At 38.2% G+C, this 16,652-nt stretch overlaps 1 protein-coding gene across 1 annotated transcript in view; it reads left to right on the top strand.

The window, feature by feature from the left end:
- The window catches only part of ERC1 (ELKS/RAB6-interacting/CAST family member 1), a 267,409-nt gene that overhangs the window by 62,462 nt on the left and 188,295 nt on the right, over positions 1-16,652 (top strand). Inside the window, exons 4-7 of the mRNA XM_058804547.1 lie at positions 8,077-8,151; positions 9,936-10,091; positions 11,937-12,020; positions 14,506-14,673. Coding sequence (XP_058660530.1) covers positions 8,077-8,151; positions 9,936-10,091; positions 11,937-12,020; positions 14,506-14,673 — 483 coding nt within the window. The remainder of the gene's footprint in view (positions 1-8,076; positions 8,152-9,935; positions 10,092-11,936; positions 12,021-14,505; positions 14,674-16,652) is intronic.

Genomic DNA, 16,652 nt, shown 5'->3' with positions numbered 1-16,652 from the left:
TTCTTCAGTCTTTGTGACAATTATTGTTGTTGGTATTCTAGACTTAACTTTCAAAAACAAAATGATTTTCATACCAGGAGGAAATACTTGATGAAATCCAGCAGCTGAACTACAGCTTCCAGAATAGCTCCCAAGCTGCCTCTGTGTTCCAGACTTGCCTGTTGCAGAATTATCAGTGGTGGTCCATAGCTCCAAAGATAACCAAGCTTGCTGTGCTCTTTTTGACAGCCTCCCCACTCCCCAAAGTGCTGGATGCACTGGTTAGAAATGGATTTTTCTCAGTTACATAGATCAATAGCCCAGATATCAGAGCAGAATATGATGTGATCCACACTTGAAGTACTATGGACAGACTAAGGTTTGTAAGGACAGTCCAACAAGGACTGTAAGTATAGATGGCTGACTACAACCATTTATTTGAAAACAGAAAGAAGGCTGTTTATCCTGAAGGTTTTTTTCTTCAGAATGTAGTTCTAGAGTCAAGGCTTGCATGTTACAGCAGTGTGGAATGAGGGAAGAACTGACAGGAGCTTTATACTTTGTGTCCAGAAACTGTTTGGTAGTAAATTACAGTTTTGACTGTAATTTATTAATTTATTTTTTAGTAATTGGGCCCATTCAAACAAGATGGATTTTTATTCTAGCTGAGTACAAAACTGAATGAAGGAGTTAGGGATGGAGTGCTTAACAAATAAAGGAGGTTTTGTATGTAAAACAGGCACTGAAATGGGTGATTCATGAGGACACTCATCCACAATGAGCTTAAGGAAAGAGGCTGTGGCAGAAAAAGCTATTATTTCTTCCCTTTTTTGAGTGTTTGCTGAAATGGCAACCCCACAAAGTGCTGTTTGTGAACCTAGGATGGCTTTGTTGCAAGGACTGACCCCTCTTTGTGGCTGTTTGGAGTCAAGCTGCCCACTCCATCCCAGGAATCAGCACTCATTGTCTGGGAGCACTCCCTGCTCTGTCTCCCATGGGCAGAGGTCTGGCACAGCACACCAGCCTATCTCACAGGTGTGTTTAAACTGAGATTAGCCAAACGTGATGCTCTGGTGGCCAGAGAGCAGCAGCAGGGAGCTCAGTGAGGAAGGAGGGATGTGGCATCCACGTGTCCCATCCCTGCTGAGCTGTGCCCAGCGCAGAGAGCTTGGTTCTCTTGTCTGACTGGATTTTAATGAGCTGTGACAAGTTTTGCAAACAAGTTATTTTTCCAAGGGTGTGTTAAAATTCTTACCATTTTCTGCTCCGGGCTCAGAGGAGGATTTAGAAATTTTAATTGGAGCAATTTGAGTTAACTCAAAGAACACTTTTGTTCCGTGCCAAGATTTTGCAACATAAATAAGATACTTCAGGAGAGAAGTTTTGTTTTTCAGGAGTAGATAGATTCAGTAACTGGAACTCTTACTACCATCAAATCTTTCTGATGAGGTAAAAAATGAAGTTTCTGCTTTTTTATTGCTGCTTCATGCTTTTGACCTTTTAGAAGCAAATGGCAAGGGGAGAAGTGATTTCAATCAAGATATTTTAAATAATTATGTCTTTATTAGAATTGCTTTCTTGGTCTGCAGGTCATTTTAAAACATAGGTTTTATAGGTCAAAATTTGAGAAAATGGGCTATTGCAACTTGAATGCATGCATAATGTATTTTTTATGCATTTAAATTTTTTTAAATACCATTTTAGTTTGGAATATTCTGTACATCACCTTCGGTGAGAATGACAATTAAAAATGTTCAAACATATATGAAATTGTTTTCAGCTTTCTCCAGTGCAGAGATTGGTAAATTCATAATTCTTCGAAAGTTGAAAAATTAGGTTGGAACAGAATGTATTTGTTTTCTGTTTTTCCAGACGACAAAAAAATCTGAAGCACCTTATTCTAGCATGGCAAATTTCTGATTTTTATACAGTAGTTAAATAATGTGTGGGTATTAAGTAAATGGAAAAAAAGTAGAACTCCAGTCATCTGTCTGGATGCTTTTTCTGTATTATAATTATGGTCTCATCAAAGTGAAATAATTAATAAAATTTCAGTAGGTTTCCTCATATGCTTTTTCTAGCATGGGGGGGTAAATTAATTAATTAATTCTTGTGCTTATTGCAAAACAATTTTTTTTCTATATGAATGGGCTGTTCATCAACATACAGGAGGATTTCTTACTATTTCATTTTAGCACTTTCATACCTTTCAAATAGGATTTTTAAAACTATGTGAAACAATGCATAAATCTCTCTGGGGATTAAGGGTTTAAAATGCTTAAACTTCAATGTCTTTTGATGTTTTGTTATATTAGAAGATTTTCTTTGTCAATACATGTTACATGCTTTGCTTTGTTTACAAATTATCTCCTAGGTATGCTTTCCTTGGAGATGTTCACATTGTCCTGCACTTTTATTCAGAAGTGAGATTTGTCGAAGTTTGTTTCCACAAATGTCAAACTTTGTAGTGGAAGGACAAAAACCTAAGTTGGAAGCTAATTTAAGTACAAAATGAGTGCTTTTGCACCTTAAATAAGAGGAAAGAGAAAATATAAATTACAGCACACATGTAAATGAAGTTCTACAAGACTAAGATATAATTTTTAATTGACTTTTCTTCAGCTTTTGAATTCACACTTCTGTAGTCAGATTTCATCACAATGCCTTGCTGCTTACAGCTAATTGGATGGTTTGAATTAGTTCTCATCTTACCTTGCTTTTACTCTAATTCCCAAGTTTCGAGGGATTTTGCTTTTGTTTCCTGCTGATTGAAATGCTGAGATGAGCAGGAAGCTGTGCTTTAATTTTCACTTTAGTTGATGCCTTAGTTAACAAACTTAAGTGTCCTAATATCTGAGGTTTTAATTGGATTAAGAAATAATCGTCTCAATGGATTAATACAATTGCAAAAGAGAGATGACTTTCTTTAGCCAGGGGTAGCTGAGCTTCAAAGCACCTGGCACCCTCCATTATCAGTGTGTGTGCAATTGCCAGCACGTCTTTCAAAGTTATGTTCTTTGTGAATACAATCACTTTGTTTTTTTCAGGGAATTATGTTGATTGGGTTTGCAAATGCAGGAAATGACAAGTGGAAAAATGCAGAAATAATTTCCAAAGGAACTGCCATGATTACTGCTTCCAGACTTGTATAACTATATAATTTTAGTAGCAAAAACTCTAATAGCAATGAAATAAATTCTACAGGACTCTTACATGTTCTTTTTTCAGTTTGTTTTTACATCTTGCTTAAATAGAGGTTAAAATTACTGGTATGGAGCACTTTTTGAAAAAAATGCGTAACAAAATCCTGAAACTAAACAACTGTGGTACTATCCAGTCACCTTCTGGCACCAGGTAGTAAAGATATTTATATAAATGAGTCATGCAGATTGAAGGGCTCTCCCACAGGTTATTTCATGCAACCTTCTGCTCAAACCAGCAATTTCAAGCGGCGGGGGATTCCACAGCCTCCCTGGGCACCTGCTCCAGCATTTGGTTGTTCTCCTGGTAAAATCTTTTTCATGTTAGCAGTGAACTCTACATTTTCAGTGCTGGAAATTCTTCCTGTTGCCTGTCATCCTTCCACTTCTGAGAAGACTTTTGTTTTCATCATCTCTACAAGCTCCAGTTAGTTCTAGCAGGCGTCAAGTTTCTCCCCAAGCCTTTTCTTTTCAGCTGAACAAACACTTTTCTCTCGCTCTCTCCCCTTGCATCTTGTGCCTGTCAGATTCTGTTCAGGTTTTCAGTGCCTTTCTTGTACTGGGGAGCCCAAAATTGGGCACAGTGGTCGCAAGGGCTGCACAAAGGGGAGCACCTTCTTCCCACCTCCTGCTCCTGCACGCCTGCTCACTCTCGCTCAGCCCAGGGTGCAGTTGGGCTGCTTGGGGGCTTTTTTCCACCTCAAGCACACATAGCTTGGTCCAGTTATTGTTTCCCCAAATTCCATAGATCTGTAAGCTGCTGGGAGTGCTCTCTGTCCCATTGCTCCGATCATGAAGGCACTGAGGGTTGTCAGGGGGAAGCTGCTGCCCTCAGTGCTCATCAGCACCAGGCTTGGAGCCTGAGAGCCCAGCTCGTTTGCTCCCTGCTTTTTTAACCACTTACCCAGCCTATGGCTCACAGGTTTGTCTGCAGGCATGTTTGGAGGCCCTGGGACATGGAACACCCATTGTCCCTCACTTAGTCACACAGACAAGTAGAAGGAAATCAGGTTAGTCAGGTATCATTTGTCCTTCTACACAACCGAAGACCTATTTTATCTTATATAGCTACTAAATAATTTTTTTAATTAACAATGATCATTAATACTGAGCTGATGGGTGCTCCTGAAATTTTCCTTTTGTTGGAACATTTGCATTTTATTGTAATTAATTGGAACTAGGTTGCTGAAATCTAGGTAGGCAGAAAAGCCATCTGGGAGACTAAACTTTAAGTACAAAAGATATAACATTCATTTAATAATGAGGTCTGGAGGATAAGGTTGGAGAATTAAACCAGTTTTTAGTAAAAACTCTCCAGTGAGTGTTGCAAAGATCCAGCACAGGACATCATGATTGATTACTCAAAGATAGGAATGGTACAGTTAAAATTAAAAAAAAAAAAAAACAGAATCATGACTATGCTTTTAATTATACATAATATTTTTTAGTGATTTTTTTTTAAATTAATGTATGAAATGGTATGTTTTTGTTACTCTGTGTGGAATGTGCTGCCTGATAATGCAAGTTTGGCAGGAGATGGAAGGCATGTCCTCTATGGCTTGGGAAACTGCTTGTTTGTGGCTACTGAGAGATAAATTGCTGTATTTTTAAGCATATAGCCTCCCCCACTATAAAAACATAATTGTTTGCAAGTGCACCTTCACATTTGTCCTGAATCCTGTGCAAAATCAGACACAGGAGCAACTGAGGAGATAACAATGGCCAGGTTATGAAGGAGGAAAAGGTTTGGACTAAATTCAACCCTCATTATTATGCACTTGTGTATAATTCATAGTGGTAATACTGCTCAGTATTGAGGACTCATTCAATTCTAAACTATATTCTCTAATTTTGAATTATTTAAAAAAAAAATCCCATGGACTTTGTAACTATTTATGGTGTGTTCAAATCACTTTATCACAGCTATTCTTTACATATTCAGTGTTCTCAGTGTGTTTAATCAGCTATTCTATGTAATTATGCTGACCAGAAAATTAGAGTATTGTTCCTCGTAGGGACACTGTGCTGCCTTGCAGGACTGCTTGGCAGATGTAATTATGATACACACCTTTAGTTCCTATCTTCATATGTGGTAGATTTTCTTGAAAAGGAAGATAGATATTCTTAATTAAAAATGAAGATGAAATATAAACCCCAACTCTGGAGAAGGTGCCCACCTTGTTTAGAACTTCTGACTATTTCTGGCCTTCAGTTTCTAGTTATTGAATCTTAAAGATTTTTTTGGACAGCGCAACCCATTTTGGAATTTTTTCCTATGAATGTACTTTGGTGCAAGTTGATTGCAACGCTATAATTTCGTTTTTCCTTTTTGCTATTACTTTTAAATGGAGTTATTGAACATATGAAAGCAATCAAAACATAAAAAGTGATTTATATGAGCCACCCTCTTTTATAATAATTTAATATGCACTCAAAGGTGCAATGATGCTAAATTTTACTAACCTGTTAGGAAACAATAGTAGTTACATAATAAAGTTCCTAATGTGTTAAAGTAAAGGAGAATTCCTGTATTACTTTATCAGAATGGATAACTTGCAAGGAGTGAAAGACTGGGTTTCTGTTTTTCTGATCCTGATATTTTTGTGGCCCTGTGTTTTTAACTATTGTGCAAAATCCTGTTTCACTGGTTCAAATCTTTATTTTCATCCATCTATGGGAGGTGTGTCCACAACAGAATCTGAACACATCAGAGATATGATAGATTAGTATTTTTCCATTCTGCCACATGGATGCAGCCTGTATTTCCTAATTAAGAAGGGGATGTGTGCAGTGCCTTCCTTCAGTCTGTGTTCCAGAGAGGCTCCGTCTGCCTGTAGCTTTTTTTTCCAGGCTCTTCAGGATCACAGGCATGTTGCCAAAATTAAGCCCTTCCTGTGCAGTCAGGGGCTGGGAGGTGTTATTTTTCAGCAGGTTATGTCATCCAAATCACAGTGGAATTACTTCAGGCAATAGAAGTAGGACATTTCCTTTGCTGAAGTGCAGAGCATCACTTCACACAGAGGGGATAGAGGCATTTCTCAAGAAGGAGCTTAGGAGAATTTTCTCTTTGGGAAAACACTGAGCAGTGGTGGAAGCAGGCACTGTTGTGTCAGCATCCCTTTACAGACATGCAGTTCTCCTGCTGTGTATTCCACCTATCCCATTTCCATTGCAGCAGCTGATTTTATATTCACAGGTCAGAAACAGTGCCTCTGCACAAGTGGAAATTACCTAACCACTAAAATAAAAATAATGCAGTGTCCAAAATACATTTATGACATGTTAATTTTTGACCTCCTTATCCTTTTTTTTCTCAGTTGCTAAAAGCTCACAAGAGTTTGCTTTAATTTCTTTGAGTAAATCTATTTTGGCAATGTAGGTACAAGTAAGTAGAGTAATAATGGTATTGCTCCACTCTGGTGCCAGTAATAGTTGTGCAGAGGCTCTCAAGTTTTCTGTTGACTCGAGGAAAAACAAATATGTTTAGAGGGATTTTCAAGTTTATTTTTTCAGGAGGATTTTTTTTTTTAAATTTCAGAGAATACCAATGTACACTGCAAACATGCTTGTAAAAATAGCTTCTCAGAAAATACACAAATATAATATTTACAACCAGAGAAACCTTCTATTGGATTCTCTTATTCCATTCACGGGCATCAACTTATGCCAATGGTCTTATGCCAGACTTATGCAAGGTTCTTGTGGCCCTTGGCATGTTGCAACACATTTCAATCTTGCTCACTTTAAAGCTTGTAGGAACTTCACAATCTTACAAGCAGTGTTCTCAGTATTTTTAAAAAGCACTGTGCAACTCTACCCTTTTTCATTCAAATAATTAATCTTCTGGACCTAGTTGGCATGGATGACTGCCATACAAAATTTTAACTCTTCACAATTTCTGTTGAAAATACCAATTTGTGAATGGCTCTTGGTATTTGTTTTTCAGGTATTTGAGGGGAGTGGATGGATAAACTGTGTGTGTGGGCACATGACACAATTCATTGTTAGGTTAACTGGCATCACAGTTTGTGCTCTGTGGGCACTAAAGTATTTCTCTGGTGTATAAGATGAACATTCCAACAGAATTCACATTCCTGCAGTTAACATGAGAGTGTGCTGTAAGGACAACTCTGTTTGAAGGCAAAGAGTCAAAGAGTGTTAATAGTTTCTCTGTTGCTTCTCTTTTTACATGTGCTGGCTTGAAACCCCAGCTTTATACGGTAGTACAAGTTGTTTCAGCTTTCTGTAATTTTATCCCTTAGCAAGCAGTTTGATGCATGATATTGATGTGAATTTACATCAACAGAAATATCACTGGACTTTGTTTCCTCCTGTCTGCATCCCCTGAGCCTCCTAGAGCAGTGTGCTGTACAGTCCTGTATTTTCAGCTGTGCTCAAGGCCAAGAGCCTTGAGAAAGATTTTTCATCCTCTGTAGTTAAATGTTGCCACTGTGGGGTAAAAAATGCTGGGAAAAGAGAGTTAACAACAGCTGTGCCTTATAACTTGCTGAAATAGAAACCTAAGTGTTGCTGTTTTCAGTAAGCCTCCAGTGAAGTGCATTATGTGTATGTCTTCCATGAGAAACTATCAAGAATTCAGATAAGTTTAGCAGGGAGATGATGGAGCTTTGTAGTAGACCCAGCTGTCATTTCAAGCCTATGTTGAGTAAGAGGGGAGTCAAAGGTGCAGAGCCTTTTTACCCGTGGCTGGGATTCTGCTGAATGAGCTTTTGGCAATCCTTTCTGTGATATGACAAGTGATAAAATGCGTGGACTGGCAACATCAGAAAGCAGCATTGAGTTATGCTGTGTATTAGAAAGAGAAGCTTCTAGTAATTATGTTTTTATTGGGGCCCTGCCATTAGTCTAACTCCTGCTTTCATTTCTGCTGGCACAGGAAATCCATCGTCGATTTGAGAACGCTCCCGACACGGCCAAGACAAAGGCTCTCCAAACTGTTATTGAGATGAAGGTAAATGGTTGTGTGTATGGGCAGCAGGAGAGTTTGTTCTCTGGAAAATGGGTTTTCATCTGAAAGGTGACTCTACCAAATACCATATGCTTCTACTATTTTATTCTCCCTTATTATTGTTTTATTTGTTGCTATTGATCACTGAAGAGACAGACACAGTAAAAACTTGTCTTCTGTCTGCCTGCAGCAGCAGATACAGATTTCTTGCAGTTAACCCAAAGTTCATTATATTACAAGAATGAGAATGATAGGTTAATATGAAAGATTTGTGGGATTTTATGATGTGGGTTCTTTTCTTTTTATGTTATCAACGTTTGAAGTACTGCTCTGCATTCTGTGTATTAGCAAACTCGACACCCACTTAAAGAATGGGTCATATAGCTAGAAATATATCTGTATGCCATCATGAATCTAACTTTTCTAGATGAATTTGTGATTGAATTCTTAAGCCATTAGTGTAAGTATTTAATGGACTGATGGCAATTGGCCAAGAGCTCAGGAGCCATAATCAAGTGTGTGGTTTACACAGCTTTATGCAGTCATATTTCATATTGAATTGCTCATAAAGTACATCAGACAGGGTTTGGACAAATGGAGTTGAAAAATTGGAAACTGTCTTTGCAAGCTGTTCTTTTCCATTTTGCATCCCTCCTTTTTATTTTCCTTTTTTTTTTTTCCTCCTGCAACTTTTTCCATTCTATATCAGTGTTTTCCGTATTTATATCCCATTTTTCATTTGCTATCACTCTTTTATTAGTCATCTTTGTGGTCCATAGTAATGGAAACTAGTTGACTATGTGGTAACATTAGGTGTCTTTGCTATCAAAAGAGAAACACAGGGACATTTCTGGGAAATGATGTGAGCACTGAAGATAAATACTGTTATCAATTTCAGCATATCATTTTGCCTTACTAGCTCTAATTTTTTGCTGCAAAAATCCATTTTATCAATTTTAATATAAGTATCAAACATTAATCAGGAAATCCAGTTAGATCTTCATAATGATGCTTTTAAAAATATCATCTCATGAATGAAAACATATATTTAAAAAAAAAATAGTTCCTGAATGCATATCCATGATCATAAGAGTATGCATGGAGCTCTGTGTGCTGTATGAATCTGTTCTTGCTGTTCTAACACAAAGACTTCTAAAGAAACAGTAAACCAGGTACGCAGAATGAATAGCTCTGATCATCCTGTATGAGGATAATGATTAGATTGACTTTGTTTTTCCACATGGCTATTTTTAACCCACTGAAATGTTTTATACATTGTACATATGAGCCAGAATTCTTTACTGCTTTATCCAGTCAATAATGGATTGTTGCATGTTTTCCTTGCTTATGGGGCTTTGCTGTTCCCCATTTGTGACCTCACTTAATTAACTAGTGGCACAAACCCAATTTCTTACCATTCTTGCAGTCACATTTTGCTGTCCATTCAATTAGAATTAAATTTCTCTTTGAAAAGGCAACATTTCCTCATGTTCCTTTATTTATTAATTTATTTCTTTCTTTCATCATACATGGGGTTTCTGCCCTGAACCAGGTTTTATTTCAGTACTATACTCTTGCTTTCCTTGAAAAGTAAAAAGTAAATTGAAAAATGAGTATCTGAACTCTCATATGTAAAGACTTGAACACTCATTTCTCTAAGAACTTCCTAAGTAAATTTCAAGGGCAGGTAATTTATTGGACACGTATCTCCTTTTGTTTTGCCACAACAGTATGTTAACAAAAATCACCTGTGTGTGTCTTTACCCATCTCCTCTAATCACTTTCAGGATTCAAAAATCTCTTCCATGGAGCGTGGCCTCCGGGATTTGGAGGAGGAGATTCAGATGCTGAAGTCCAACGGAGCCCTGAGCACAGAGGAGCGCGAGGAGGAGATGAAGCAAATGGAGGTGTACAGGAGCCATTCCAAATTCATGAAAAACAAGGTACTGGGCAACAGCTGACAGCCCTGTGTTAAACTGAGCTGGGGGAACAGGGGAGAGAAATGGGCATGCTTTAGTTAAGAGTTATGGTCTGGTTCCCAGTCAAATGCTGGGAAACAATTGATTTAGTACCTGGCCATGAGGCCACTAAAATAACTTCAAAATATGTAAGAAAAGTTTGAATTGAAATATTTTGAGAATTTGAAAAAAATAATTGAAAATATTATAATGGTTTTTCAGTAAGATCAGTGCCCCAAGTTTTCCTTTTATTGTCACACTGATTTTTCCCCCCTTTTTCCCCCCTTTTTCCCCCCTTTTTCCCCCCCTTTTTCCCCCCCTTTTCCCCCCCCTTTTTCCCCCCCTTTTTCCCCCCCTTTTTCCCCCCCTTTTTCCCCCCCTTTTTCCCCCCCTTTTTCCCCCCCTTTTTCCCCCCCTTTTTCCCCCCCTTTTTCCCCCCCTTTTTCCCCCCCTTTTTCCCCCCCTTTTTCCCCCCCTTTTTCCCCCCCTTTTTCCCCCCCTTTTTCCCCCCCTTTTTCCCCCCCTTTTTCCCCCCCTTTTTCCCCCCCTTTTTCCCCCCCTTTTTCCCCCCCTTTTTCCCCCCCTTTTTCCCCCCCTTTTTCCCCCCCTTTTTCCCCCCCTTTTTCCCCCCCTTTTTCCCCCCCTTTGTGTGGAATACAGGACAAATACAGCACTGAGAGAGGTTGATCCTCAGGTGTAAAGATGGACAGTGGCTATTGAATTGTCTATAGGCAGAATTCAATCCATTCTCAGTCTTTTAGTGGGTCCTAACATTCTTTAGTGAAGGTTCAGGCCCTCTTGTGCAGTAAATTTAAGTATATTGTAAACAGTCCTGCCTTTCTTAATTAGCTTATGTGCACTCCCTGCAAGCAGTATACAAACCCTGGAACAGAGGTTGAAAATTACTAGGTCCTGAACAATTGTAACCCACTGCATTTGTTCTACTTGAAGTTATTGGTAAAAAAAAAAAGAATGCTGGGTGAAATGTGGAAGCAGAGTTACTTGCACTGAAATGGATATGAGTACTAAGTGAGGGTTCCTTCCTCTTGCCTCACACCAGTTCACTGAAACACCTCGAGATAACCACATCTGTTGTTACTTTTGCTCCTTATCCCACTGGGTTGCTTCTAGGAACTGAAGGGCACCTTGTTCAAATTAGGAATGGAGGAGGAGATTAGAGCACCACTTCCTTCTTTCCTGCCTTCCTTTCCTGCCTTCCTTTCCTGCCTTCCTTTCCTTCTTTCCGCCTCTTCAATTTCCCCTTGTCCTCTCCCTCTGTGAATCTATAGATCTACTCAGCTACTTGATTTCTCTTCTGTCTCCTGGTCTGCTCACTTACTTTCCTGCAAAAAATCTGTTTCTTTTTGGTATCTGTTTGCTCATGACTCATGGCCATCTTCAATCCTCACATTTTGTTCTGTAATTGCACAGCATTTATTTTTTCAGCATTGTATTGTGTAAGTAATTTGTGGCTGTAGCTTGAAATTAACATTATTTCTCTTAAGCTGAAGTATGTATTTTCCTGTTGTAATTTCCTTATGAGCTGCAGTTTCAAAACCCTTGGGATAAGTGTCACATACTTGACATATGTAAACATAACCATAACTGTATATCTTCTGTTTCATAATCAAATTCTTGTCAGGCAGCTTATATGAAATTACACAGACATTAAACCTTTGAGAGGATTCACTGAAGAATGGAAGAGAAAATGAGTGACCAGTGTTGATCCTTCTGTTCAGTTCTTTGTCACTTTCAGTCAGCTGGACTGCAACAGGCTGACTGGGAGCTGACAAATAATAAATATTTAAAAGCGTAACGATGTCGTGACAGGTAGAGCAACTGAAGGAAGAGCTAAGTGCCAAAGAGGCTCAAGGGGAGGACCTGAAAAAGAGAGTGGCTGGTCTCCAGACTGAGGTCTCTGCAGTAAGATCTCTCTTTTGTGTGCAGTGGCCATTCACTGGGGCTTGCTAGCTCTTCTGGCTTTCTTCTCCTACCTCCTTCATGGCTTGATATAACAAGTAGAACTAACAGCCTGCTCAGCCTTGTAGCTGCCTTTTTGTTCACATGGGTTTGGTGTCCATAAATAACATCACTCTCCAGCTGAATATCTGTATTTGTTTTATTGCTGTTTTTTAATGGTATGAGCCGTTTGAGCAATAACCTACTCTTCTCTACTGAAGCAGATTTTCAAAAGCATTCAGCATCCATTTTGGGGACAGACTTTGAAAGAGATTTCCTTTTCCTAGTTAAAAAAAACTGATTTGGAAACTTGTGTTGAACCCTCTTAACATTTTTTCACAAAAAAATAATGAAATCTGGATGCTGAACGCTTTTAAAACTGATTGCTGGATTTTAGCAGCATGAATTTAGTTTATTTGCTGTGAAGTTGGAGTTTCAGTCAAAAGAAGTGAGTATGGTTTCTCATCAAGAAGGAAGATGTGAGCACTTGATGCTGTTTTTACTTCTCTTGCAAATGTGGATGGTGTGTGCTGCATTCTTACTAAAGAGCTCTGGCACATTGGCAGGGTGGGCTTGCAGCTCTGAAATGGGAGACAAGAATCTTGTCAAGAGACAGGAATCTCACAGGGCTGCTTGGGAATCTTTACCTAATAAAATGCTGTAAGCATCTCTTCTGAGATGTGCCCAAAAACAATCTGTCTTTTTGACAAAGTTTTACTCTGATTCATCTACTTACTAATTGAAAAAGTTTGTGTCATCTGAGATTTTTTAAGGAGGCTTTTTTTGTTTAGATACTCTAGAAAAGATAACCAGTAAATAATTCAGCTCTTTGCAGCAGTTCTGTGCCTGGCAATATTGTGCAACTGGTGGCTGACAGCAGAAATAGTGCAGCTGACATCAGTACCTCTGTGGTGAATTGAAATAGGTGGCAGAATCATCCTCTGGGCATATTTGCTTTTAGTAAAATATTAAAAAAAACAACCTAGCAGGTTTGAATTAGTGAACAACAAACTATTGAATCGTTCTATAAATTCTTATATACCCTCTCAGTGTTACATTTAATAAAAGGAGTTTGAGAGGTTTTTAAGAGATGGATGTTCTCCTGCACTGTTTCACACTGGAACACGGGAGTCCTGGGTTATCTATTTTGATACTATTTTAATACTTTTTGGTAAAGAGTTTTCTTCCTTTAATTGCCCATTTTTGAAACAATGTTGTCAATATAAAAGTGCATTTACCCAAGCTTCTTTTTTCTCAGTTATTTCTACAAGTACATGCATATATTCTAATAAAAAACTTTAAAAAAATTACAAACTATACTATTATTTTGTTCATGTGCCATGTTTCCAAATATGGACAGTGATTTGGACATTTTTTTTAATCTTGTGGTGTCCTTTAATTTCTGTTTTGAAGCACTGGACAATGCACTTTTGAGGCTAAGGAATTTTTTTTTAATGTCACAAACAGAATTGTTCAAGTTTAGAAAGACTGTGAAGTTTTTAGAAATGCATCCACCTGTACTATATAATATGTAGCAGTAAAATATTGCTATTTTGTGAGACAGGAAGCAAACCAGAAAGTTGGTTACAAACTTGGACTTAAAACTACATTTAGCTTTCTCTGTCATCTTTTATTTTTTTTTCTGAGAGTTAAAAAAATTGTGTTGAGTGATGATTGCACTTAAATTAGGATTTTAGATAACATATTTTTTAAAAAACATTTACTGTTTTTTTCTTAATAAAAATCTAACAGTCATTTGTTGAAATAAATTCGCATTTTTGTACTGATACAATTCACTACAATAAATTTAGGAAATTGTTCTCAACAAAATGCAGTTCCACAAGCAGTTTTCATGTTGTTTTGATGAATATTTGCATCTGCCTTTAGAAGCTTCCACAAACTAAACTATGTTTCATAGAATAAAATACTGATTTTGTAAATAGAAGGAAAGGTAAAGGTATCTTCCAGTCCTCTGTAAGCATGAGGCTGGATTGATAGGCGAGGAGCTGGAGGGCAGCTTACTGATTTGACATTTCAAAGCAAATGTTGTGCTGCTGAGAGCCCTGCAGGTGTCTCATCTGCCCTGATGTTACAGGCCTGGGGTCCTTTGTCATTACACTTCTGCTTCATCTTCATTAAAACCTTGTCCCTGTTACCTGTCTGGGTTTGGTCAGTCCTTTGGAAGATGAATAACAGCAGACCGCCACTATTAAAAAGAACCTCCCTTGAAAAATGGATGACATTGCTCCCCTTTCTTTTTCCTTGTATCCTTTGCTCATGACACAAATTTTTTGCCAGCCTTTCACTCAAGGTAACTGAAGGCTTCATAGTTCTGTGGGATAATTTCAGAGTTGGTTGATAGTTGTGTGTATTTATAGTAATTTTTGTAAGGAAGGCACGAATGATTTGTCCCTTTGCCCATCCTTGCTGTGTGTTGCAGATTGGGCAGGTGAAGCAGGAGCTGTCACGCAAGGACACGGAGCTGCTGGCCCTGCAGACCAAGCTGGAGACCCTCACCAATCAGTTCTCTGACAGCAAGCAGCACATCGAGGTTCTCAAGGAGTCTCTGACAGCTAAAGAGCAGAGAGCTGCCATCCTGCAGACAGAGGTGAAGTGGGCAATCCTGTACTTGCTGAGTGTGCACAAAGAGAGAAAACCCGTGGTCTTTGCTGAGTGTGCGCACAGAAAGAGAAAACTCATGTTCTCTTTAGTTCTTAGGTTGTACAGCCCCACAGCTGCCATCCAGTGCTGCTTTATCTTTGATTATATGTTTGGTTCTCCAGGCCAGGGGATTGATTTAAAGGCAAATATGTGTGCATAAGTGCTTGGCTGAGTTAAAATTTGCAATGTCAGAGCTGGGAGGATTTATTTTCAGTGAGGAGAGAAGGGAAAGGAAGATGATTCCAATAACAAACGCTCTGCAGAGGCTTCACCATTACTGTCAGAATGTCCAGGAACTCTTGCTTTGCTTACACCTAAAATATGGACTTTCATGGTTTATGATGCTTATTCCAAGGTAAAGGAAAAATATTTTTAAACTGTGTTTTGATGACAAATGCTTAATAAATTCCCATATTGCATAAGACCCAGATGTATAGCTGAACATCACACAGATAATGAATGCAGCAGAAATGGGTTGCTTCTGGACATTCTTGAAGAGCAAGCATGAAATGTCATGTGCAGACAGCACGCACTTCAGTCCCTGGCTTGGAAAATTGTAGTGTTAGTGGAAGTCCAAAAGATGGCAGTGATGCATCAAAAACTTTGTGTTGCAGCTGAGAGTCAAAGCCAAAGGAGCTGAGAAAAAGGCATGCAAGAAAATTGTGGGTCACACTGCTGGAACATTCCATATTGTCAGAGCATAAGAGAATTAGTCTGAACTTTTTACCCTTATTTAGCTTCCCTTTAGCCAAAATTGAATCTGTGAATCTGTGGGTGCTCATGGCCTTGTTGACATGCAGTAATGAAGCTACATAGTAATTTTTGGATGTTCCAGGATGGCTTTTCTGATTATTCTCAGATTTATGTAGAGGTTGAGATTGCGTTAGTGGGTATAACTGGGAAAGTGTTAACATTTACATTCATAAACCTCCTGTTAAATTTGTTCATTCCTTTTTGCTAGTTCATGGATGTACCTTGGATTAGTACATGTCTATTTAAAAGAAATATTTAAATTTCAAAATATCATTAAAGCAGGTGTTAGGTGAATAAACATTTTCAAAGGTAAAATGCAGGCTTTGATCCATTGCAGTGATTGCAAAGAATATAGATATATTAAATGTGCAGTACGGTGACAAACCTACAAAACTAGAAACACATTTCTCACTGCTAAGTAATAATTAGTAGTACTTTTCTACCCATGAGAAGTGAAGTTCTTGAACAAATTTATTAACAAGCTAAAAGACTTCAGTAGAGGATCATATTTTCAGCTGGTACAGTAGATAAACATATTTATTCAATTAAAATGTCCAGAACTGAAACACAGTATTTAAAACCATGAAGACTTGATTATATACCATTGATAGATACTCTTGACAGTTATTCAGAACATCTTGGTTTTAGTTTACCTAAAGACCAAAATACTTTAATACAGAGAATTATTCTACTCTCTAACTTGTAATATTACTAAATAATCATTGAGTATATTTGTTCTTCATTGGCTGCTTCCAAATGAAATTCTCATGTAGCACCACAAAACCAAACTGGATTCCTCCTTCCAAGAAGATAGTTATACTTTTTGAAAGGTAATCTCATCTTTTTCAGCCTTGTTGGAATTCTTGTCAGAAAGCTCAACAATTAAATTATCACAGAGTCACCTTTTTTCTGTGTTCACAGGTGATCCTCTTAAGTAGAGGATTGAAACATGCTGAGAACATACAGCTGAGATGTTTGTTTTTGCATCCTGTGATGATTTGGGGTTTTTAAAGCAAATTATAGCTTTCCATACAAGGGTTTTCTTTGGGAATGAGGTAGGAATGTGAGATCCTGCTTGGCCTCACTTCTTGGCACTGGTCAATGTTAGAACCCAATTAGCTTCTCTCAAGACACCTAGAGAGAGTGTGAGGAGGAAGAGAGCTGCAGTTTCTG

Source organism: Ammospiza caudacuta, chromosome 5 (assembly GCF_027887145.1).
Source record: "Ammospiza caudacuta isolate bAmmCau1 chromosome 5, bAmmCau1.pri, whole genome shotgun sequence".
In the NCBI taxonomy this organism is placed as follows: Eukaryota; Metazoa; Chordata; class Aves; order Passeriformes; family Passerellidae; genus Ammospiza; species Ammospiza caudacuta.
Note: the sequence above shows the minus strand (reverse complement) of the source record. Positions and strands in the feature narration are given on the sequence as shown.